Source organism: Myotis nattereri (assembly GCF_964212035.1).
Source record: "Myotis nattereri genome assembly, chromosome: 7".
NCBI lineage: Eukaryota > Metazoa > Chordata > Mammalia > Chiroptera > Vespertilionidae > Myotis > Myotis nattereri.
In genome coordinates this window covers 22,589,471-22,614,932 of record NC_138082.1, presented here as the reverse complement: position 1 = coordinate 22,614,932, position 25,462 = coordinate 22,589,471, and the positions used below count along the sequence as shown (strand labels likewise).

General features: G+C 52.1%; 2 protein-coding genes across 4 annotated transcripts; both read left to right on the top strand.

Moving 5' to 3' along the window:
- Window positions 1-1,618: 1,618 nt before the first annotated feature.
- Window positions 1,619-5,657, top strand: RESP18 (regulated endocrine specific protein 18; the record flags this gene model as incomplete). The annotated part of the gene is made up of 5 exons (XM_081096002.1): window positions 1,619-1,772; window positions 1,868-2,127; window positions 3,538-3,619; window positions 3,832-3,935; window positions 5,489-5,657. The coding sequence occupies 5 exons, from the start codon at window positions 1,619-1,621 to the stop codon at window positions 5,537-5,539; spliced, it is 651 nt and encodes a 216-aa protein (XP_080952128.1). The 3' UTR covers window positions 5,540-5,657.
- Window positions 5,658-9,335: 3,678 nt separating this feature from the next.
- Window positions 9,336-25,438, top strand: PTPRN (protein tyrosine phosphatase receptor type N). Of its 3 annotated transcripts, none has more exons than XM_081095238.1 (23): window positions 9,336-9,584; window positions 10,998-11,048; window positions 11,278-11,391; window positions 12,111-12,207; window positions 13,084-13,345; window positions 13,429-13,783; window positions 14,209-14,340; window positions 15,133-15,167; window positions 15,836-16,104; window positions 16,299-16,385; window positions 16,689-16,768; window positions 16,944-17,008; window positions 17,666-17,884; window positions 18,319-18,519; window positions 18,617-18,764; window positions 18,916-18,989; window positions 19,228-19,305; window positions 19,380-19,499; window positions 20,603-20,769; window positions 23,584-23,637; window positions 24,282-24,346; window positions 24,482-24,555; window positions 24,761-25,438. In XM_081095238.1, the coding sequence occupies exons 1-23, from the start codon at window positions 9,470-9,472 to the stop codon at window positions 24,830-24,832; spliced, it is 2,934 nt and encodes a 977-aa protein (XP_080951364.1). In that variant the 5' UTR covers window positions 9,336-9,469; the 3' UTR covers window positions 24,833-25,438. The 3 variants fall into 3 exon arrangements, with proteins under 3 accessions (XP_080951364.1, XP_080951365.1, XP_080951363.1); XM_081095237.1 differs by having other exon boundaries at window positions 9,438-9,584; window positions 14,206-14,340; XM_081095239.1 differs by lacking the exon at window positions 19,228-19,305 and having other exon boundaries at window positions 9,427-9,584; window positions 14,206-14,340.
- The last annotated feature ends 24 nt before the right edge of the window (window positions 25,439-25,462 follow it).

Below are 25,462 nucleotides of genomic sequence, written 5' to 3'. Positions count from 1 at the left end.
TGGTGGTGGGATGGGGCAGCCAGGAGAGAGGGAGAGCCCTGGGGAGAGTCCAGTGGCCGATATTTACTAACTGGTACAGAAGGGCTTCAATATTGTCAGAACTACGTGTTGTTCATGCCCGTGTGGCTGGGCCAATGAACTCATCTTTCACAAGAGGTCAGTCTATACCAGTGGTCGGCAAACCGCGGCTCTCGAGCCACATGCGGCTCTTTGGCCCCTTGAGTGTGGCTCTTCCACAAAATACCACATGCGGGCGCTCACGTACAGTGCAAAGTTGACTTAAAACTTTAAGTAAAGTTTATTAAGTTAACTTTAGGGAACGTTGTGGAGTGAAAGAAGATGTAGTGTTGAAGACTGAGAAAGGTATGTTGAGATGGTTTGGACATATAGAGAGGATGAACAAAAGGAGATAGACGAAACAAGTATACGAGTGTGGATGGGAGAGTTGGAAGGGGTCGACCTCAGTGAACGTACCTCAATCAGATTGAGGATGTTTTTAGCAAAGGCCAGCTTAGGAGTACCCTAATTAAGTTAATAACAATATACCTACCTATATAGTTTAAGTTTAAAAATTTTGGCTCTCAAGAGAAATTTCAATCGTTGTACTGTTGACATTTGGCTCTGTTGACTAATGAGTTTGCCGACCGCTGATCTTTACAAACAAAAATGAAAATATGTCCTTGGAAAAAATCATAATGACTTCAACCTTTAATGTTCTCACAGTTTCTTTCTTTTTTTTTTTTTTTCCACCTTGAAGCGATATTTTAGGGGAAGTATCTCTTGTCTAGAGGAAATACTTATATGAACTCAGCAATTCCATCAACTTCTCTTTCTTTTTCTCTTGTGAAAATCAATTAAAATTAAATTTAAAATTGTATCTGAAAAAAAAGAATATTCTTTACACATGTACATGAACATTCACCAAGAGAGGGTATATGTTGAGCTATGAAACAAAGTCAAGACAATTGAAGTCATACAAAGCATGTTCTCAGACCACATTGAAATTAAAATATAAATAAATACCAAAAACCTTAAAAAATTCCCAGTTGTAGCATTAATTCTAAGAGATGCATATTGAATTATTTAGGAGTGAAATGCCATGATGTCTATAAATTACTTTTAAGTACTTTACCAAGAGAAAGAAGCAATTGTGACCAAATCTTAATAATTGTTAGTCTGAAAAAAAAAATAATTGTTAGTCTGGGTGGTAGGTATGTGGGCATTCATTAGATTCTTCTCTTTTTTAACATTGACATTTTTCATAATAAAAATTAAGCTTAATAAACAAAATATCGAAATGCCAGTCTAGGGTTGAGAAAGCTCACACACTAACCTATAACCAAACAAGAGTGGAAGCAAGAGTACAGTTAGTTCATTAGCTAGTTAGTTGTTGCAATAGCTCTACCAAAAAGAGTACAGTGATTTGAACCAGTGTGGTGGAAGTGATGTGGAGAGAAGTGGATAGATGTGCAATATACTAGTATTTTGCATTTCAAATCCATGTGTGCTGAAGATCTTCAGGAAGATGAGGGTAAAGTGAGCATCAGGGATAATAAAAATAAACTAAATACAGAGCGTCTACTGTCCAGTCCTTGTTCATATTTAATCCTCACGACAAATGTATGAGGTTAGTACAATTCACAGCCGCATCTTACATGCAATCCATTTCTTCTACTGTGGGTCAAGAATAGAGGCGGTAGTCCGGGACCTGATTTATATAAAAAAGGAGCAGGAGCCTGGAGGTGGGACCCTTAAACGGAAGAAGGAGTTGGGTAGGTGTTCCCAGGGGCAAGGCCGGCCTGCGATTGGCCGAGCTGCCAAGAGAGGGCTGTGCAGATCAGCCACGCAGGCGGGTGGAAAGCCGCAGCCCAGCTTAGCCGCTCCGGCGGCGGCGGCGGTCTCCTCCTTCTCCGAGGCTTAGGTGGGGAGCGCGCCGAGCCTGGGAGGACGCGGCGCCCGCAGTGGCCTGGGGGCTCCGGGGGCTCCGGGCGCTCCTTCTGCTTCCTGCTGCTGCACAGCCGCCCAGGGGGCTGCAGAGACATTAGTGGCCACGGTCAGGAGGAACCCTGGGAAGTGCGGGCAGGGCCAGAGAGCGATCCTGAAAGAAGTGGGGCAGGGGGCCTCGAGGTGAGGACTTAGGAGGCAAAGAATATGTTTAGGGACGTGAAAGAGATAAACTGGAAGTTCGTGAGGAGGGCGGGAAAATGGGTCAAGGAATCTGTGCGACCGCAGGAGAAGGAAGATGCGCCGCATGGCCGGAGAAGAGCTGCCCGGGGCCGAGGGGAAGGCAGGGGACCAGGATCTCGGGACAGGAGCAGGGATGGCGGGTCCTGGGGTCCTGGCTCCGGGGAGAATCTGGGCCGAGAGATGAGCCAGGGCTTGTTCATAAGCCCTCGGAGCCTGCTGTCCGCTGTCCGGCTCTGTTAAGAAGGGGAGGGCTACGCTAGGGTACAGCGAGGCAAGCGAAAGGGTCCAGCCTCCCCTCCGCTCGGCTCCGCGCCGGCCGGGACCCGCGCAGACTCGGCTCCGAGCGGCCCGAGACCGACTGCGCAGCCTCGAGGACTCTCGCCCGGGGCGCGGGGAAGGCGGCGCCAATGCCTGGTCTGACGCCAGCTCTCCCCTCCGGGTGCTTGGGTTTAGAGGCCGAGGGCGAGGACTGACGAAGAATTGGGGGAGGAGGCCTAGTGGCGGGGGACAGGGGGGGAGGAGCGGAGTTGCGGGGGGAAGAGCGGGGCGGCGGAGGACCGTCAAGCCTGGTGGGAATACCTCGTACTTTACCGCCCCAGCCGCCTCCTGGTTCCGGCACCTCTCAGCACCACGGACAGCACCTGGCGTCCTGTGGGTCTGACCCAGGGTGCCCAAGCCACCTCTTTTCCTATTAATCCAGCGGTTCCCAACCTGTGGGTCGCGACCCCTTTGGCGGTCGAACGACCCTTTCACAGGGGTCGCCTAAGACCATCCTGCATATCAGATATGTACATGACGATTCATAACAGTAGCAACATTACAGTGATGAAGTAGCAACGAAAATAATTTTATGGTTGGGTCACAACATGAGGAACTGCATTTAAAGGGCCAGAAGGTTTTAATCCCAAAAGCGCTGCCTCAGAGAATGGTCTTCCCTTCCAGAAATTATTTTCTTTCTCAATAGGATCCTGGAGTTTCTGCTCCTTCCTAAAGCCAGGAATTTGATATTAGGATCCATTTGATTGGGGAGAATGCCCTGTTCTTAAGACTTGTACATAATGGGTCATGATAATTCCACTACAGGAAAAAAAGGACTCCGCCACCCCTACCACATCTAACTGCACAGCATTAGGGACTATCCTCCCCACCTTCTGTCCTTTGCCTAGGCTCAGTTGGGCTAACTGTGGCCTTCAGGACAAGGGTCCAGACACTCCAACCCTATACTTCCTCCTATAAAGTTTCCAGGCCTCCTCTCGAATACCCTTCAGGCTTCAGACCCTTTCCCGAGATGCAGTTCACCTGCTTCCCGGGCCCCACCTGTCCACCTGGTTTTGTATTCCATGAGTGTAGCTGTATGAGTCTCTGCTTACCTCAGCCTCCACAAGCTACTCTGCCTGTAAGCTTGATTCTTACCTGGAAGTTGGTACCACAGGTGAGCGAGGCGCAGGGGCTGAAACACAGGGCAGGTGGTGATGCGGGAAGGGAAAATGAAAAGAAGGAGCCCTTGAAAGGAGGAGGGGATCTGGCGAAGGGGACAGAGACCAGGAAACACGGGGTCATAGTGGAAGGAAGCTGCTGTTCTTCCAGTGGAATTTGGAAAGGCTCTGGCCCAGCTCCTTGCTGACACCACCACTTGGCCTTTAGATGGCCAGGACCAAGTGGGAGTGGGGCAGCTCTGGCCCTTCCAGGGACTTACCCCCCGATCTTCCAGAACTTGCGTGTTGTACTCCAGCAGATTGTGCCTCAAGGTGAGTAAGAGCTGGAGAAGAGAGGCTGGGGCCTGGCCAGATGTGAGGGGAGTGGGGATAGTGAGGGGCTGTTTGATCTGAGAATGGGCTTCCTTCAAATGTCTCTACTTGAAACTTCCTGTCATGCTCACCTGATGGAGAAGAGGTGATATGCGAGTGGGGGTGGAGTTGGATGGGTGGGCTGTTTGCCCTTGAGCACTCTTGGGAGGGGCCCAGCAGAGTCTTCTAGAAGTAGCCCCTGAAAGAAGTTATCATCTAATTGCTTTGGACTAGTCCCAACCCCTGGCCCTAGCTGAGTTTTTCCAGGGCCAGGAATCCTTACATTCTCAGCCAGGAAAACACACACACACACACACACACACACACACACACACACACACACTCACACACACACACCACTCTTTGGCCTGGGCTAGTCACTTGGTAAAGTTCAGAGTTAATTCCTTGAGATGCTTGAATTCTTCAGAATCCAGATTGGACACACGCGTCTAGCACTACCATCTACCTTTCTAGATGGGACATTGAGGCCCAGGCTGAACAAGGGACTTACTCAAAGATGCATAGCGGGTTCATGGCAGAGCCAAGTCTGGACCCAGCCCTTTCCCCACCAGCCTGCCTTTCCTCTCTGGGACCACAGTGGGGGTTGGGCTGTTCCAAACATCAGACAACCCCACATTGACAAAAGTCTTTTTTAAGGGACTGTGACCTGAATTATAATAAAGTGGCAACCAGAGGAAAATATAAAGGAAGTCCTCCCAGGCAGAGAGCACTGCAATGACAAGTGTTCTGAGACAAGGATACCATGGCATGTTAGAGGAACAGATGGAAAAGTCAGGGGGAGAAGATTATGTGGGAGAAGTAGGCCCAGGACTGACCATACTGGGCCTCATAGATCATGGTAAAAAACTTGAATTTTATTCTAAGTGTAGTGGCAAGTTAACAGGGAACTTTTAAGGAAGGGGATTTCATAATGTGATATATGATTTTAAAAGGCCAGTCTAGTGCTGCTGGGGAATGGATTGTGAAGAGCAGGAGTAAAACAGGCCTGTAAGGAGCCCATCACCCTGGTCCAGGAGAGACTGAGGAGGCCTGGACTCAGGTAGTGGCAGTGGAACTAGCACCCCCAGCTGGCCACTCCATCCAGATGCAGCCTGCATCTCAGGGGGCTGCCAGCCCCTCCTGCTCTCCTAGGAAACTGGATCCCTTGGTTCCCACTCCTGTGAGGTGGCAATTGGGCTTCCTAAGCCTGGATTGGTTGCTGGGTCAATGCACTCAGAGCCAAGTGACAGACCCACTTGTGAGGGACTGGTTACCATGGTGCTTCTGCGAATGCAAACAAGGTGCTGTCATTCTTCTCCAACCTGAGCCCAAGGGAGAATCACAGGAGCCAGGGTGAATTATGTGTGGGAGCCAAGGAGACAGGCGGTTGGTGGGCTGAGTCACTGGGCTTACTCAAATCAGGTGTTACTGAAGCTTTGGGGGAAGGAGAGTGGATGAGGGAGGGGTGACCTCACCACACACTTATTCCAACCCTTTGTTTCTCCTCGTTTTAGGGCTTCTTTGAGCTCCCCGCCCCCCATCGTAGGCTGCAACCTTGTCGCTGATTAAGACCTTGTGTGAAACTGCTCTACGCCATTGCCCTCCCCATTGTCCTCCAAAGGGGGGCGAAGAGGTTGGTTCTAGGATGAGCCAAATCTGGGTCATTAAAGTGGACTTTCATGCAAACTCTTTCTGTTATTTGTCCTGAGGCAGGATGGGTGGGGTTTGGACCTGGCCAGGGCCTCTGAAATGAGAAAGGTGGGACCAGGAAAGGAGGTGGGGGTGAGAGGAGCACAGCTCCTTAGTGCTGAAGGAGGTTGGTCTGTCTTGTTTTCCTCTTGTTGGCCATTCCTAAAGTGGGGAAAGTGAGGGTGAGACTACAGCTGGGTGAGACTACCCTTCCCAGCCCGCACCTAGCTACATTGTGTGGTCTAGTTGCCCACCCTTCCATGTCAGACTGGCCTGCACCCTGCGGTTTTATGAGGGTCTTCGCCTCCAACATTACAGCCCCTGCCAGGGTTCTCTCACTCATCCTGTTCCCAAGAATCAACAGAGAAGTGCTACAACGTGTACACATATTAACTATTTTGACTGGCTCTTGCCAGTTTGCTCCTAGGAACTGAAAAATATTAAAAGAGAGTGGGTGAATCTGACCATCCATGCTCAGCCCAACAGAACACTGGAATATCCTATATGCAGAGCTTTATACTTCAAAGTACTCTTACTCATTGGATATTCACAGGTATAAGCAAATGGGTAGGTATCAAGATTTGGTGTCTCTAAGGGGTAATAGAGTTGTTTACATATACAAATAATCACTGTACAGCTAGAAACATAAGTTTGTATACTTTACTGAATATAAGTTATTATTAAGTAATAACCTATGAACCTCTCAACAATGTAAAAAGTAAATATGATAAAAAATGATTTTGAAAAGGAGATAGGATCATTTGCTCTGATATCAAGACTCAGTATAAAGCTACAGTAATTTTTTTTAAAAATATATTTTATTGATTTTTTACAGAGAGGAAGGGAGAGAGATAGAGAGTTAGAAACATCGATGAGAGAGAAACATCGATGAGCTGCCTCCTGCACATCTACTGGGGATGTGCCCGCAACCCAGGTACATGGCCTTGACCGGAATCGAACCTGGGACCTTTCAGTCCGCAAGCTGACGCTCTATCCACTGAGCCAAACCGGTTTTGGCAAAGCTACAGTAATTTTAAAAGTTTGGTATTGATGAAAGGATAGACAGGTAGATCTATGAGACAAAGGGCCCAGAGATAGACATGCAATGTGGACATTTTATTTATAATAAAGATGGCAGAGAAGAGAGGGTAGTCTTTTCAATAAGTAGTTCAGGAACCATTGGGTACCCTTGTGGAAGAAAAATTTACTTTTATTCATAACTTAAAACATACACACAAATAGAATCCAGGGAGATTATTGGCCAATGTAAAGAATTAAACAATGAAGTTTATTCCAAAGTTTTAAGCCATTTGATTGTTTTATTTCACTTTCCTGATCTCCTACTTTGCAAAACTTTGTGATGATGCAATTAGAAGATAGTATGAGATAATAACGTCATGTCCTAATGGTTGGAAAAGATTTCTTAAAAAGGAAGCAAAAGTGCTAAAAATAAAGTAAAATGTGGTACATTTAATACATTAAATTAAGACTATTGCCCTGGCTGGTTTTTCTCAATGGTTAGAGCGTCAGCTTAGGGACCAAAGGGTCACAGATTGGATTCCAGGTCAAGGGCACGTATCTGAGTTGCAGGTTCCCCAGCCCTGGTAGGGATGCCTGGGAGAGGCAACCAATCAATGTGTCTCTCTCATGTTGATGTTTCTATCCCTCTTTCCCTCCTCCCTCCCTTCCATTTCTTTCTCCTTCTCCTCCCTCCCTTTCACCCACTCTAGAAATCAATGGAAAAAATACCCTTGGGTGAGGAGTTTTTAAAAAAGATTATCTATAAACTCTTCCTTACAGCTGAAGACAGTGTGAATACACTGTCTCTGCTGCTATGTGAATACAAACTTCTTCCAGCTGTCTGTTCTGATGAGAATGGAAAAGAAAGAATTTTTAAAGTCAGTGGTTGTCCAGTAGAAATATAATATTTCATTACATATGTAAGTTTAAAATTTCTAGTAGTCACATTTTTTAAAGTAAAAATGAAATAAGGCTATGTCAACTCTCCTCTGCAAATTATTCAATTGGAAGCATACATCATCACCTATAAAGCATTTTGCTTTAAAAATTTTTTAGACTTGCCCTAGCTGGTTTGGCTCAATGGATAGAGCGTCGGCCTGTGGACTGAAGGATCCCAGGTTTGATTCAGGCCAAGGGCATGTACCTTGGTTGCAGGCACATCCCCAGTAGGAGGTGTGCAGGAGGCAGCTGATCAATGCTTCTCTCTCATCAATGTTTCTAACTCTCTATCCCTCTCCCTTCCTCTCTGTAAGAAATCAATAAAATATATTTTTAAAATAAAAAAATTTTTTTTTAGATTTGATCCAATCAAGACTTTAGGCATAACTTCCAGTTTATAGGAAATAAAATGGAAATATATATACAGGGGAAATACTAGTATATCATGAGGAAATAACCAGACAAAGTCAGAAGAAAAGCTGACCTCATCTCTTCAACACAAAAATATTAAAAATTGGAGATGGGGAAGGGGAGGAACTCTGTCTATGCTAATTGAACAGAATTAAGAAAATAAACCAAACATAATGGTGGTCTATGACTCCTATTTTGAACAAAACAGCTGAAAGGGGCATTTTAAAACACAATTTGAGAACTTTGAATATGAACTGAGCATCAAATAATAGTGGACATTATTGAAATTTTTATTGGATGTCATAATAGCATTTTGATTATGAGAACATACATTTCTTGGAGTTGCATATTGAAACATTTATAAGGAAAATGTGTATTATTTACTTTTAAGTACTAAAAAGAAGCAAATACGACAAAATACCAATAACTGTTAAGTCTAGATGGTGAGTGCATGAGTGTTTACTATGCACTACTATCATTTTTTTGTATTTTAGAAAGTTTTTACTGAAAAGCAAGAGAGTAAAGTGATCAAATTTGAACTTCAGAAAGCTCACTCCCTAGCTCATTGGGTGACAAAAGTGGAAGCCAAACAGTCGTTAGATGATTGCTGCAGCAGTCGCGAGGAAAGAGCACAGTGGTTTAGATGGGATAGTGAATGTGGAGAGATGTGGAACAATGGGAGATACAGTATTTTGCAGATGGGCCATTTTTTTAATAGACTCCAGGTGGAAGAGGGCGAAAGAAAGGAGAGTCAAGGCTAAAAAGGAACGCAAGTGTGCACCAAGTGTTTAGTATGTGACCGTGCAATCACTGTTCAAGCGATCCACACGAGCGAGGTGCTATTAGCACTTCCATTTTACAGATCAGGAAAGGGCGCATAGAGGTTAAGCGACTTGCCCAAAGTTATACCCTCAGTAGGTGGCATTGCAAGCACTGGAATCCAGGCGCACACAGAGAACCATTCCCGCTCTTAATTTAGATACCTTTGTGGTCACTTTATGCTCCTCATCCTAGGGTTTAGTCTCCCCCGCTCGCGTATCTTTCCTGGTCCCCCTCCAGCTATAACCCTTTCTGCCAGCCCTGTGGCTGGGAAATAGAGGCGGTGGTCTTTAGGGAAAAGCATATGTCGTCAGGGAGAGGGCCAAGTGGGAATTCTCGTGAGGCACATATTTGGTGGAGGAGGGATGGGTGGGTAGGTCCCCTGCTAAAACAGTGCTCTTACGCCACGTATGACGCAAATAAGCTAAGCGTAAGAGCCGGGGGCGGAGATGTCGTCACTGCCCGCCCGGGGTTGGCCAAGTTGCAGCGAGAGGGGCGTGTAGACCCCGCCTCGTAGGTGGGTGGGGAGTGGCAGGCCCCGCCTTGGACCCTCCGGCCGGCTCCCGCCGGCGTCGCTGCGGCTCAGGCTGGGCAGCAAGCGCGCGGAGCCGGGAAGGATGCGGCGCCCGCGGCGGCCTGGGGGTCCTGGAGGATCCGGAGGTCTCCGGGTGCTCCTCTGCCTCCTGCTGCTGAGCTGCCGCCCGGGAGGCTGCAGCGCCATTAGTGCTCACGGTCAGGAGGAAAGGGGGGAGCCGGGGTGGAGGAGTATGGTGCCGGGAGCAAAACTCAGTGCGGGGTGCGGGGAAGTGTGTCCAAGGTGGGATCTCGGGTAGAATCTGTGTGCAGTCGGGTAGGGGGAGGCCTGGCGAGATGAGGAAGACAAGAGGGCGTCAGACAGGAAAGGGGCGTAGGCCTGGAGGCAGGGCTGGGAATACGGGGCGGGACCTTAGAGAAGTGGTCTCAGGGGAAGATCGCGGTTTGGGGGGAGGAACAGGGGTGCGTGTGGACAGAGGACTCATAGACAGGCTCCAAGTCCACGGGAGAAGCAAGTCGTGCCGAGGCGCCCAAGTGGCGACCGGTGCTGAGGGGTGGCGAGGGGGGTAGGAGGAGGGCGGGGGCATCCTGATCTCCGGGAGGCAGGCGTCGGGGCCCGAGCTTAGGAGCCCCCGCTCCCTGTAGAAAATCAGGCCAAGGGGACAGTCGGGGTTTCTCTTTGTGCCCAGAGAGCCCGATTGCTGTGTTCTGATCTCCGACAAGAGGGCGACAGCTGGGGGAGGGGCGCAGAAGAGGGTGAAGAGGGAAGGGTCTTCTCCCATCCCCTTCCCCACAGCCTGGCCCAGTGCTGACTCACATCTCATCGGACAGAGACAGTCAGCGCTGACTCATGGGCCGGGGGAGGGTGGGGGTGAGGGGCTCGTGGGAGAAGGGGTGCAGCCTAGCCGTCTGGCGTCCTCCTTCACCGCGGGCTTGGAGGCAAATGAAGGATACTTCCTGTGGCGCCGTGTTGGTAGGATGGTAGATGAAGGCTGGAGCGAGCGGTGGAGGGGTCAGGTCCCGTGGAGACTCCTCGCCCTGTCACCCCTCCCTTCCCATAACTGCTTCCAGGCAAGCCCTCCACGGCTCCAGGCTCCAGGCTTCAGCACCGCGGACAGCGCCAAAGAACCGGGGCCACCGAGAGTGGGGAGCACTGCCTTAAAGTCACCCCACCCCTTCCCCTTTCCCACGCAGAGGGGAGATGTGCGAGGGTTTTTACCGCTTCTGAGTCCCGGGCTACCATAGTCAGGATGCTTTTGGAGATTTGGGGAGGAAAATCCCCCTTTTCTCAGAATTTGGCCCCAAACTCCCCCATGGTAATTCTATGAGAACAGAAGTGTATGACCCCACGCCCATGCACATGGAAAGCTCCTTTCCCCCATCATTCAGTTAAGCAAACTGAACCTTTAGGGAAAGGATCCAAGACTCACAGATGCTTAAAACCCAAAGCCAGACGCTGTGTTTCCTTCTCTTAAGAATTCTAGGCCTGTTCCCTTCTCTTCTTTAGGATGGAAAAGTGGACCCATCTGCTTCTCTCTTTCCCAGCCTGTCCATTCATCTGACTATTCTATGTGTGGTTGTCTGAACCTCTGCTCACCTGTCTCTCTACAGGCTGTCTGTTTGACCGTAGACTCTGCTCTCACCTCGAAGTCTGTATTCAGGGTGAGGCCTGGGTATAGGATTAACAAGATGGGGGGGGCACAATAAAGACTTGGGGGGAGGCCTAGAAAGGAGACGGGGTACTGGGCTTGGGCAGCAGGGCAAGTAACCTGGAGGAGCAGACCTCTCGGAAGCCAAGAGAGGAGATGTGGAGAGTCCTGCCCATTTGCAACCTGGACTTTGAAAGGCTTTTTGTTCACATCCTGTATTAACACAACTTTTCTGCTCTTAGATGGCTTATTTGGACAGTGCCAGGTGGGAGTGGGGCAGGCTCGGCCCCTTTTGCAAGTCACGTCCCCAGTTCTTCAACGCTTACAAGGTGTGCTCCGACAGCTCATGTCCCAAGGTGAGGTCTGTGTGCGCTGGAGGAGAGAGACTGGAACTTGATTTGATAAGGGTGGGGAAGTGAGGGGCCACCTGACTCAAGGATTTCTCTCATGAAACATTTCTATCACACCCATTCTTAGAGCCATACCTTTCCAGCGTTGCTGGACAAGGAAGCAAGACAGGAGTTGGGTGGGACCCTAGAGATGGGCTCTTCTCACTTAGACTCTCTGAAGGAATCCAGAGGAGGCTTCTAGAAGAAGCCACTGGAAAAAAGAAAAGTAAGGTTCAGGATTAACAAAAAGAAGAATAGAAATAATAATTATGATAATGATAATAGCATTTATTGAAAGTTCACTATGTGACAGGCACTATTCTAACCATTTCATATTGTGCTATTTTAATTATCACAACAACCTTAGGAGGTATAAACCCCCATAGTACAGATGAGAAAACCGTGGCTCAGAAAATTTCAGCAAATTGCCCAAGGTCACACAATTAGTGAGTGGCAGCGGATTGAAACCTAGTCTTATTGGAGGCAGTCTGACTCCAAAATCTGTTCCCGAGGGTGGGAGGAGGACAGCTCAGACCACCCACCAGGTCTCCGGACCTCTCCACTGCTCCTGCTCTGCCAAACTCAATACACTGCAGGGAGGGGTACAGTGGAGATCTCTACTGGCCCCTGTCACTGGACCCTCAGACAGTGCTGAGCCAGCCTTACCCTATCCTGTCCCCTGGCAGGATTGTCCTGGCATGATGACCTCACCCAGTATGTGATCTCCCAGGAGATGGAACGCATCCCCAGGCTTCGCCCCCCTGAGCCCCACCCAAGGGACAGGTAGGCTTTATTTCTCAACCACTAGCACCATAAGGCTGGTGGTCTGTGGTCTTGCTGGTGGACAGAGGGAGGGGGGAGGGACATGGGTGCCAAGGTCAGCAGGCTGAGGTATGGGTACAAGAAGTTCAGGAATGGTCATATACCCGGTAGGAGCTGAGTTCATCCCCAGGGATCCAGCAAAACAGAGGTATTTTTTAAATGTTGTAAAAACTTGGATATTTGGTATTTTAAAAGAAGCATCAAAATAGTCATCCTGGAAAAATTAGAATTTTATTGGACTGAAGTTGTTTAATGTTCAGTCTCATTACTGTGTGGAATTGTATATGGTAGTTATACTGTCATTTTTGTGTGCTAAGGGCCTCTGAAGGCATTGTTCAGACCCTGTAAAGCAGAGGAAAGGAAATGAGGGCATGGGGCACAGATGATGATACCAGTTTGAAGAAGGCAGAGTGGGGCAGGGGTGCAGAGTATTGAATATTTGAACCTACATGGAGAGTCAGGAGTGGGGACATGCACACAGGGGCAATGGGGCAGTGCAGCCACGGTTCATCTAGACAAGCTCCAGGCTGCCTTCCCCTGCTGCTGTTCTCCCCTTCTCCATCCCAACCTCACGTTTCCCTAGCTTCTCCCCCTGTGTTTCAAGGACCCAGGCTTACCAGGGAGGCTACTAGTATAACTTCTTCCCTAGACTTGGCCTTCTGGCCTTCCCCATGCTACTCTCTCCTCCCCTGGGCCTGCCTCATTTTGTAAGAGGTCAGCCTCACTCTAAACTCCTGAGCCTGTCTGGCCCCATCGGCTCTGCCTTGTAGGCTCCGTATGCCCTTGCCCCACACCAACCTCCTCCCCCTCCCCCCCACACTTTGCTTTCCTCCCCAGATCTGGCTTGGTGCCCAGGAGACCTGGTCCCGCTGAGGAACTGCTTTTACAGGGCATCCCTACCCGTCCCGCCCCTGCAGCCCCACACCGACTGCTTCGACCTCCAGCAGGTGGGGATGGGGCTGGGGCTGGCGCCTCCCTGTCCCCTCTGCAGGCTGAGCTGCTGCCCCCGCTCTTGGAGAATCTGCTGCTGTCCCCACAGCCCCCTCACCCTGCCCTGAGTTATGAAGCTACCCTGCTGCAGCCCTACCTGTTCCATCAGGTGAGCCCTACACACTGCCCCACCCCCGCCCCAACCCCCCAGCCCTGATGTCTGCTCTCACTTGCACCTCTGGTTTTCCACAGTTTGGCTCCCGCGATGGTTCCCGGGACTCAGAGAGCTCCCCAGGGATGGTCAGTGTTGGCCCCCTGTCCAAGGCTGAACCCCCTGCTCTCTTCAGCAGAACTGCCCCCAAAGGCATGTTTGGGGCTCACCCTGGCCACTCCTATGGGGACCCTCCAGGGCCTTCACCTGCTCAGCTTTTCCAGGAATCAGGTCTGCTCTACCTGGCCCAGGAGCTGCCAGTGCCCAGCAGGGCCCGGGCACCAAACTTGCCAGCGCAAGGGGACAGCAGCCAGGCAGAGGACTCCTCAGAAGGCTATGAGGAGGAAGGACTGGAGGGTCTCGGGGAGAAGCCTCCTTCCCCAGCAGAGCAGCCAGGTAACAAGGTCCTCAGCATCTGCCTATGGGAGCTGCTTGGGAGGTGGGGGGAGCTATCCTGACTCTCCCTGTACTTGTTAATTTGTCCTTAAAGCCATTCAATTCATACATTGAACTAAGGTTTACTGATAACCCGATCTATGCCAGGCACTAGGTAGACAGTGTGGATACAGTGTGGGGGGGAGCTGACATGACTTTCAGATGGAGCGTCTAGGTGTCCATGGTGGGCCTAAGTTTGGTCTTGGCCCCAGGAAGGTCTTTCCCCCAAAGTGTGGACAAGGGCTGGAAGGGGAGGACATTAGTGCCTTGGTGTTTGAGAAAAACCTCTTAAATATGCTAGTTCCCTCCTACCCCCAACTCACGCATCTGATTCCTACAAGTCCATATTGCCACCAGCCTTTAGCTCTGTGTTTGGCTCCCAGCAGATGTGACTCTGCAGAGACTGGCAGCTGTGCTGGCGGGCTACAAAGTGGAGCTGCGCCAGCTGACCCCTGAGCAGCTCTCCACTCTCTCGACCCTGCTGCAGCTGCTGCCCAAGGGTGCAGGACGAAATCCGGGTGAGTGTTCAGGCAGAGAGACTAGCAATGGCCTCGTGCCCCACCTCTCAAGACCAAATCTAGCAGCCTAGAGGGGAAGGGTCAGGGTCAGGGTCAGAGTTCTTTTGAGACATGGAGTCATTGCCAGGGAGCAATGGGGTGCAGTGATGAGCTGAGGGGTTAGACCAGAAAAGGACTAGCGGGTGGAAGTAATGGAAAAAGAAGTCAACAGGAGGTGTGAGCAGGAATCAGGAGACACTGGGAAAGGTAGGTGGATGATAATGAAGACCTAAAGAGGGTCATGGCCAGTTCAAAGAAGGCAATATGTATGCGTAGAGGGTGGACTGCACAAATAGTTTTGAGAGGTGTGGCCAATGACAGAGGGAAAAGTTAATAAAACAATTAAGAAAGAAGCACAGAGCCCTAGCCAGTTTGGCTCAGTGGATAGAGCATCAGCTTGCGGACTGAAGGGTTCCAGGTTCGATTCCGACTAAGGGCACATGCCCAGGTTGTGGGCTTGATCCCCAGTAGGGGTTGAGCAGGAGGCAGCTGATCAATGATTCTCTCTCATCATTGATGTTTCTGTCTCTCCCTCTCCCTTCCTCTCTGACATCAATTAAAAAAAAGAAGCACAGAGACATGAGGCCAGGCTACAGATGGGACCAATGATAGGGTCTTGGTCACTGACTGAGCGGAGAGAGGCCGCTGCAGGTGCAACAGGCTCAGGCCTCTGGCCCCTCCTCCCATCTGTGTTGTGTGGGCCTTGGCCTTGGCCTGGCCCTTTGCCCAGAGTCTTGTTTTCCGTCTCCACAGGAGGGATTGTAAACATTGGAGCTGACATCAAGAAAGTGAGTTCCCATTACCTCTCTGATTCATAAGCGCCCCCCGGCAGCAAACCCCCTTGCTGAAATCCAAACCTCAGGATCAGGACCCAGAATCTGTATTCTCCAACCCCTCATTTTGGGGAAACTGAGGCCCATAGTCATTGCCTAAGTTCCACCTCAAGTTGATGGCAGAGCTCAGACTAGAAGCTAGCATTTCTTGATTCACTGCTTTTTTCAATACAATCATTTGAGACCATGCTCTGAGGGGCCCTAGGGGAAGAGGGGCGCTGTGAGCGGGCAGGTTCCTAGTGCTCTTGGAACTTGAGGAGCTCTATCTGTTTCATGTCTAAGATTTTGTGGCTAAATCAGAGTCTAAAAACTACTGCCTGCCTATTCACCATCTACCTACCCTAACCACGCTCCCCAGATCCCCCCCACTCCAGCCCCATCCTGTGGAATATCACAGATCAGGTTCCACTCATTCAATCCTTCATTTATTCATCTACTTGGCTTACTTTTTTGGGTGCCCTCTCTGTGCCTAAACCTGCACTGAGCCCTGGGGATACAGAAAGAAACAAGTCCTAAGCACCACTGCAGGAAGCTCAAGGTCCAGGGTATAGACCCCCAGCCCAAACCTACCCCCAGTCCTTCCACTATACAGAGACCATACTTTCATCATCTCTTCTAAACAGACAATGGAGGAGCAGGTGCAGGGAGATGCAGCGGAGCCTGCACCCTCCCTGCCTACACCCTCCCTGCCTGGATACCCCACTGCCCACCCCACCTCCGCTAAAGCCCAGCAGGTGCTGAGCTCTGAGCCCCCCAAAGCTGCTGGCCCCCCTGCCATGCCTGTCCTGATGGAGAAGAAAAGTCCACTGGGCCTGAGCCAGCCCACGGTGGCAGGGCAGCCTTCAGCTCGGCCATCAGCAGAGGAGTATGGTTACATTGTCACTGACCAGAAGTAAGGGCTGCAGCCTGGGGAAGCCTTCCGGTCCCCTGGGGGTTGGGCTGGCTTGCCTGGCAGGAAGCAGAGAGTAGAAATCCAATGTGAAGTAGACAGGGGGGTGGGCTGCTCTGCACCCTTGGAGGTGGCCTTTTTCAAGAAAGTGGCCAAGGGAGTCTCCACCTCTTCCTCTGCCTGCTGCCCACCTCCAGGCCCCTGAGTCTGGCTGTAGGAGTGAAGCTGCTGGAGATCCTGGCTGAGCATGTGCACATGTCCTCGGGCAGCTTCATCAACATCAGGTGGGGCTGGTATCGGGCTGGGGAGGCAGGTGGCTTGAGTGGGGAGGTGGCTGGAGGAGCTCAAGGGAGGAGGGGAAGAGTCCAAGGTAGGGTAAGAGATGCTCCCAGATGCATTGAAGGTACAGCCATAACTAGCCCTGCTGCGGGCCTCATCCAGTATCTCCCTGGCTTCAGATACCCTTGTAGGGCATCTCTGATTGGCTCCAACCCCATTTTCTAATTGGAAGAGGGTCAGAGCTGGCCTCTCTTTCAGAGTCTTGGGTCTATGGTGGGTGAGGCAGTAACATAGCTCCTATTCGGCAGTGTGGTGGGACCAGCTCTCACCTTCCGCATCCGGCACAATGAACAGAACCTGTCTCTGGCTGATGTGACCCAGCAAGCTGGTAAATCCTGCCTGGCCCCAGCCCCAGCCCTAGTAGGATATACCCAGGCCCATAATGGATGCTCCCTTTGAAATAATCCAAGTCCCCATGAGCTCCACCTGCCAACTGGCATAGCATGACATGAGGTGGGGACCACATGGGGCTGGAGAGAGCCTGACCTATGTTCTCCCTGTAGGGCTGGTGAAGTCTGAACTGGAAGCACAGACAGGGCTGCAGATCTTGCAGACAGGAGTGGGACAGGTACGAGCTAACTGCACAATCAGTCAAAGCCCCAGAGGGCTCACGTTTCCCACAAGAGATGGAGGCAAACTTGACAGGAGAACCGGAAGCTGAACCCTCCAATAAACTTGGCTGGTTCACCCACGTCTCCAAAGCAGCCCTTCCCCATGCAGTTTTTTTTTCTGGCCAGCAGATGGCCCCAGTGGCTCCTCCCTGTAGGACCAGCCTTCCATACATAGGAAGGCAGCATGCTTGGCAAGAACTAGCGGAAAGCACATAGCCTTCGGAGCAATCTCTAAATTCCGAGGGACAACCTTGCACAGAAAAACATTAAACTCAAACTACATTTCGATTCTTCATCCAACACTGATGCCTCACAGTCCACTCGACTCCTTGGGTGGTCTCTCCACCTCTCTGGTTCCATTTTTAAATGCGAGGACTCCTGGTGGGGTCACCCACTAAGCCTCGAGTAGGGTAGTGTGGCTGAGTTGGTCTCACGGGGATGGAGAAGGAGGCTTTGGGGTCCATCTGAGCCCTTCTGCCTGTGCCGCCATGCCTCTGCTCTCCCAGCTTTGCCTCGGGAGTTATCTCAGCAGGAGTGTGGCAGGGGACAGGGGTGGGAAGCAGCTCCTAATCTCTCCCCAGCATTGCCCCCTCGATTCTACCTTGTTCCCACAGAGAGAGGGGGCAGCTGCAGCCCTTCCGCGACAGGCCCGCAGCGCCTCTCCCATGCGCTCAGTGCTGCTGACTCTGGTGGCCCTGGTGGGTGTGGCCGGGCTGCTGGTGGCGCTGGCCGTGGCTCTGTGTGTGCGGCAGCATGCTCGGAAGCGGGACAAGGAGCGCCTGGCAGCCCTGGGACCTGAGGGGGCCCATGGCGACACCACATTTGAGTACCAGGTGCGCAGCCCCAGAAGCTTGTAGAGGAGAGGGAATGGAAGGGGCCTGGGAGCCTGGGTCTCACCTGGGATGAGGGTGGCGAGTTGGGTGGGGAGTGAGTGCCCATCCCTCGGAATGTTTGGCAGGTGCTGGAGGAGCCCCAGGGGGAGTGTTTTGAATGGGTTGGACTAGGAAGCAGGTGGTCCCTAAGTTCTTCCCAGTTCTACAGTTCTGGGGTTCTGGGATCCCACTCTGTAATATCTGAGGTTGTCATAGGCACCACCATGCAGAACAGCCCCCAAAAGGACAAGGGCCAGGGCAGGGAGCTCCACCCCAAAGGAGACGGTGTCATTCAAAATCAATCAAGGATGAGCCTAGGGACCCAGAATTGAACGCGGGACCCTGTTGAAAAGCTTCAGGCAACCCTTGCACCCCTCTGGATCCTTCCTCTGCAGGACCTGTGCCGCCAGCACATGGCCACAAAGTCCCTGTTCAGCCGGGCCGAGGGTCCGCCAGAGCCTTCGCGGGTGAGCAGCGTGTCCTCCCAGTTCAGTGATGCGGCCCAGGCCAGCCCCAGCTCCCACAGCAGCACCCCGTCCTGGTGCGAGGAGCCCGCCCAGGCCAACATGGACATCTCCACGGGACACATGATTCTGGTCAGGACCAGCCTGGGCCCCGAAGGGTGAGGGGCAGGATGGTGGGAGAAGCAGGGCTCACAGAGTGGCCCAGAGCCAGGCTGTGGTGTCCCCGCAGGCATACATGGAGGACCACCTTCGGAACCGGGATCGCTTGGCCCAGGAGTGGCAGGCTCTGTGTGCCTACCAGGCAGAGCCCAACACCTGTGCCACCGCCCAGGGGGAGGGCAACATCAAAAAGAATCGTCACCCAGACTTCCTGCCCTGTGAGTGAGCCCTGCTGGCTGACCTCTCTCTGCTGGGCGTTCTGGAGGGCTTGGGGGAAGAGGCTGGGCTCCTGGTTCAAGCTGAGTGGCGGAGATGCCAGGACCCCAATAACTGGAGGGGCACCTGGGGTGGGATGCGGGGTCTGTGCAGATGATCACGCCCGCATCAAGCTGAAGGTGGAGAGCAGCCCTTCTCGGAGTGATTACATCAACGCCAGCCCCATTGTAAGTGGTCCTGGCTCCTGCCCCACCTCGGCCCCATTTTTATTCTTTTCCCATAAACTCCATTCCGGTATGATCACCACCCACCCCACCTGAGGCCCTGGAATTGTGGGGCCTGATATCCTAACGTGGAAATGGGGGTTTCTCAGGCTTTCCCAGACCCTGGCCTGCTCCCTTTGGCCAACCCTTTCCACAGAGGCGTTTCCCATTCTGGCTCATGGTGTATCTTCCCGGCCCCCAGATTGAGCACGACCCTCGGATGCCAGCCTACATAGCCACACAGGGCCCGCTGTCCCATACAATCGCAGACTTCTGGCAGGTGGGCTCTTGGAGGGAGGGCTTCTCCAGGTCCCAGTGAGTTTAGAATGGAGCTTACTGAGTCTCTGTCCCTAGATGGTGTGGGAGAGTGGCTGCACTGTCATCGTCATGCTGACCCCACTGGTAGAGGACGGTGTCAAGCAGTGTGATCGCTACTGGCCAGACGAGGGCTCCTCCCTCTACCACATATATGAGGTCAGCAGGACCCCACGGACAGGGGACAATGGGAGTGGGGAATGTGGATGATAAGCATTCATACATGTATGAATATTAGAGGTATATACACATACATATGCATACACACATATATTCACATACAGTTCAGGGCCCAGAAGCATTGTTAAGGACTTATCATAACAGTTACAGAAATCTATATATATAAAAGCCTAAGCAACCATTACAACCGGTTGCTGTGACATGCACTGACCACCAGGGGGCAGGCACTCAATGCAGCCAACCTCCCATGGTCCCTCCCCCTGGCCAGCCGGCCTTGATCAGCTCAATTGCTGGCTAGGTGGAGGGACCCCACCCATGCACAAATTCGTGCACCAGGTCTCTAGTAAAACTATAAAACTGCTGAAACTGAGGCAAGAAGTTAAGAGCCAAGAGACAGAGAAGAGAAGTATGCCCAAAGACCATGATTAAGACCTACTTCAATTAAGCCCAACTTAGCTCTGCGTTCCCTGGAAGCCAAAGTGAAGAAATAAATACCATTAGTCACATGTGGCTTATGAAAAATAGGAACGAACTTTTCCTTTAGGAGAGAGGACCGCTAGGGAACTGAGGCAAAGCAGGGGAAGGAAGAACCAATTCCCAACCAATGGGAGGGTCCCCCTGTATGACAGGAGACACCAAGAGCACCACAGAAGCTCCTCGTCACCAGATGAGCACTGGATGGTAGCTTTTCATCACCAGAGGAACACTCATAGCTTTTTTAAAAAAAGTTTTTGTATTGGTCTTGCTCATAAAGAAAAAAAATCAAATGAAAATATTGCAGAATGTCAGTTTGTGTGTAGCACAGACACTTTCCTACACTATGTGAGGAAGAGGAGGGAGAAACTGGCCTCAAGAAGCTCATACTAGTTATGTCTGGGTGGAAAAGCCACCGGTTGTCCTAAGCAGTAGGTAAGTGACGCAGGCAGCTAGGATTCTTGGGCACCGCTGGTTGGGTAAGCGTCTTGAGGATTTAGAATTTGAAGGGGCCTATGAGGCTGGGAGGATTTGGAGAAGCCAAGGAGCGAGCACGCAGACATGGAAAGGGCCCGAGGTGCTCAGACCCGGACCCCATTCCTGGGCAGGTGAACCTGGTGTCTGAGCACATCTGGTGCGAGGACTTCCTGGTGCGGAGCTTCTATCTGAAGAACGTGCAGACCCAAGAGACGCGCACCCTCACGCAGTTCCACTTCCTCAGCTGGCCGGCAGAGGGCACTCCGGCCTCCACTCGGCCCCTGCTGGACTTCCGCAGGTGAGCTCACTGGATGTTGCTGGCCCGGGCGATCAGTGGGGCGTCCTGAGGGAGGCTCCCAAGAGTCGGGGATCAGGGGGCTGAGAGCTGGGTTCCCCACGTTCCCCTAGCCCACCAGATCCTCCTGGCCTTGGGAGACAGACCCTCCCTGACTCAGAGCCTGGCCTCATCTCCAGCTCCCCCTTCCAAACGGCCCCAAACCAGGACTGATGCTCTCTTTCCGTGCCCATCCCCCCACCTCTGTGGTCCAGCTCCATTTCTTCTCTGTCAGGCCCTTTTTCTCCCCTGCCTCTCTGTCTAGCTCCTTCTCATTTACCTACTTCTCCCAAGAGAGGCTCACTTTATTTCTGGCTCCTCCCCTCTCCTTCTCTCTCTCTACTTGGCCCCTGCCTCCTGACTCTCCGGTTTCCTCCTGTCTTGCACTTCCTGGCCTCTGGCACTACATCTGTGTCTGCTGTCCCCCCCCCCCGCCCCCCTCTCTCTCTTACTCCCTCCTGCCCATCTCCCCTCTTTATCCCTCTCTGCCTCTTTGCCTCTATTTTTTATTTCTCGTTCCCTCTGACTTTCCTTCTCTTTCCCTCCCTTCCCTTTCCTCTCCACCCCCCCCTCCTCTTTATTTTTTAAATCTCTCTGTATCACTGTCTCACTCTTACCCTCTAGCCCATTTCTCTCTATCTGTACCCTTTCTTGTTCCCAACCATCTGTTTCTTCACCTCCCTCCCATCTCTATTTATTTCTGCCTCTTTTGTCTGTCCTCCCTTCCCCTTGTCTCTATACGTCTCCATCTCCCCCTCTCTTCTCCCCCCCCCCCACACATACACACACACACACACACACACACACACACACACAGCTGCCAGTGTCATTTTTGTGATCTGCAGCTAGTATTCTCACTCCAGTTGCATAGTCACAAAAGTGATCATTGGCAGGTGTGGCCGCTGCATGGACAAACAGACAGAACACAGGGCCAGGGGCCACCCCAAAGGCTGCTGGGAGAGCTGGGGTTAGGGAGACACAGAGAAGGGACAAATCAAAGGGAGTGCCCAAGGATATCTGGATTCTCGGGGGCTCAGTGGAAAGGGGTGGGGGCTGGGACAGGAAGCTGAGGGACTCACCCTGTCCTGACACCTAAACCACAACCAGGCAGGCTTCAGCTTCCTGTGCTTTCCTCTCCCCAGACAGGTGGCTGAAGCCTGCCACACTGGCAGGGCCTGCCCGCCCGCGGCCTCCTCCTGCTTCTGCGCCCCTGGCCAGGCTAGCCTGAGGCCTCTAGGTGCTGGGCAGAGAGCAGGGGAGCAGAGTTGGGTGAAGACCTGGGGAGAGTTTCTGAGCCTCAGAACAATTGGTTTCTAACTGGGGCCCATTGGGCCTGAGGCACTGGCTTCTCAAAACCAAGGCAGGGGCATCAGAGCTATTTCCTGTTTTCCACATTTTAAAAATCTTTCTAGAACATGGACCCATTTTAAGGCTGCCCAGGTAAGCTAAAAGGTTATGTTCCTTTGCTTTAGGCTGAATTATGTAAACTCAGTTTGCATTAGGCACCCAGAACAAATTAAATGCTCTTTAATATTGTATTTACTGAAGGTCCGCCAGAGGGAAGTCTCAGAAAGTGACCCCAAGCAAGTTCACTGACCTCCCTCTGTTTCCTTACCTGTGAGATGAGGTGATGACCCAGCCGTACTTTAGTGGGTGGTGGCAAGAATCAATAGGATAAAGTCTGCAAAATCTAGTTTAAGTGCCTGGCACAGAGCAAGGGTCAGTTCTCAATACTCTTTATTATCATCATTATTAGATGGTTGGGAACCACTACTGCAACTTCTGTTCGACCCCAGCCCTCTGACATGTGACTCAATGTGCTAGGAAACCATGTGGGCTCCTTTAAAGCCACCCAAAGTCACCTTGCCCCTACAAGTCTGGCGGAATCTTCCCCTGAAACAATTTGTTAACCCCTAAGACAGTCCTCCCTATTCCTGGCCCATTGCGGGTATCAGGATTCTGTAGGTTACTCTCAAAGCAAGAAGGTTGTAATGAGCAAGGGCAGGTCAGACTGGGTCACTAAAGGAAGAAGAAATCCTCTGCTCCTTGGTGAGCTGTGGTGAGGACAGCAGAGAAGAGTCTGAGGTCCAAGTGGACCACAAGTCTGAATGTGACCCAACCATGGAGTGCCTGTGCTGAGGTGAGGCTGATCCAGGGGGATAGGCAGCAAGCAGCATAATGCTTCGGGTTGAGGGACTGTCCTGCCCTGGTCAAAGGAGCTTTGTGCCTAGAGCTATAGGACCTCACAGCTGATGAGCACTGAAGGGAACCTGGTGGTGAAGGGGTGAGTCTGGGCAGTTGAGGAGGACAGGGGGGTGGAGTAGTGATGTAGCAAGATAGACATCTTTGAACTCATCAAAAAGCCCATCCTCCCTGTACTTCTGGGAGCTGTGGCTATTAATATTATGTATTATCATTAATAGTAACTACATTTATTGAGCATCTCCTGTGTGCTAGACCTTGCACTTGGTTATTTACATGGATTATCTCATGTAGACATAAGAACCCTAAGGAAAAGTTTACTATTATCACCCCATTTTACAGTTGTTCTAGGTGTGTAGTTTGGGTACAGAGCTTTTAAGTGACAAGGCAAGTCCAGTGCTACCTACTACACCATCGCATTCTTTGCCTTCAGCCCTGACTCCTCTCTCCAGCCCTCTTCCCTCCTCTGTTCTGGGCTTGTGGGGAGAAAAGAAAGAGAGGTCCACAGATGTGTGTTTCGCTTTTCCTTTCCCTCTGCTGATGCTCACTGGCCCTCACACCCATTTCTTGTTGCAGGAAGGTGAACAAGTGTTACCGGGGACGCTCCTGCCCCATCATTGTGCACTGCAGGTGCGTGGAGAGGGGCTGTGGGATGGGGATGGCAGGGGACAAGACGGATCGACCTAGCCCAGAGGGCCCTGAGGTGGGGCATTCCTAAAACTCGCTCCTCTGGCCCTACGCCCTGCCCTGTGCACATCTCCATGCACACCACCTGCCTGTCCCCGGGGTGCCTGCCGGCAATCTACAGCCCGGGGCTATCTTCAGCTTACCTTGTTTTCTAATGGCCCATGAGCTAAGAATGGTGTTCACATTTTTTAATGGTTAAAGGGGAAAAAAGAAAAAGGAGCAACAGAGACTATACGTGACCCACAAAGGTAGAAATATATACCATCTGGCCATTTACACAAAAACCAGCTGGAAACCCACCCCATTTCCTCCTGCCTCCTCCACCCTAGGGTTGAGCCCGGGCTCTTCTTTCTTATTGGCCCACTGCCCAAGTGACACCCCAGAGGCCACGGGCTTCCAACTCAGGGCTCAATTCCCCGGCCCGGGTGCTGTAGCCGTTCCCTCAACCTTGGCTCGCTGACACCCTCTCCGAGCCAATGCTAATGGCTCCACCAGTGTCCTCCCACCCAAGCCTTCATATCTCCTCCCCGCCTCCCCCTCTGCTGGATCCTGAGCTGAGCCGAGGCTGTGGCCCTCTCCTGTTTCAGTGATGGTGCAGGGCGGACTGGCACCTACGTCCTCATCGACATGGTACTGAACCGCATGGCAAAAGGTGAGGACCTTCCCCACGGTGCCTGCAGCCCAGCCCCAGGCTTTGTCCAAGCCTCCCATCCCAGGATGGCCCAACTTTCTGGGTCCTGTCCTCCTCTGGACACCCCCTGAGCAGCCCTGTGCCCCCTTCCCCCAGGAGTGAAGGAGATCGACATCGCCGCCACCCTGGAGCATGTCCGTGACCAGCGACCTGGCCTGGTCCGCTCTAAGGTGACTGTTCTTCCCTGCCCCAATCCTCACTGCCACCTTTCCCCCAGGAAAACCAGCAGCAGCTGCCTCTCCCGCCTGCGTGTACCTCCCCCAGGAAGACTGCCCCCCCCCCCAAGTGACCTCCCTGCTCCCCTTCCTAAAGGCCCCTGGAGGCCTGAGCAGAGACCAGGCCTTCCCATGACCCTCCTCCCACTGCCCTTCCCAGGACCAGTTTGAATTTGCCCTGACAGCTGTGGCGGAAGAGGTGAATGCCATTCTCAAGGCCCTGCCCCAGTGAGCCCGCGGGGCCCCCAGTGGGCAGCCAGGCTCCGTCCCTTCTATGCCTGTGTGAGCATCTATCTGTGTACTCATTCCTCATTCTGCACCCGCACCTTGGCCCCTCCTGGGCAAAAGCCCTTCCAAGAGGAGTGTTAGGAAGGCAGGGGAAGTGGGGACGGGCAGGCCTGCTCAGCCTCACACACGTGGAGCCCCAGGCGTCCCAGGGGGGAGCTGGCAGCCAGCCAGGAGGAGAGCTGTGGGCAGTCACTGCACCCAGAGCCGCCTCCTGCCTGACTTCCCTGGCCCACCTCTCACTCTCCTGGATGCTTCTAACATGTCTGTAGGGACATCCCCTCCTCCCACCCTCCAGTGTGGACAGAACAGGGTGGAAGGGCACCACACCCAGCTTCCCCTGCTTCCCCAGCCCCTGCTGCCTGCGGTCCTGGCGCCCTGACCCACATTCTGGCCCCTCCCCCTCCTGCCCTCCCCCTCAGAGCTCCTCTCCCAACACCCTGCCTTTTGTCACGTGCTGCTCAACTCTCTCCCTCTGGCACAGAACATTTCTAGAAAAATCTACTTTTGTATCATTGTGAATAAAGTTAGTGTGTTGTGTGTGCAGCTGCAACCGGGACTCCCGCGCACTCCTGTC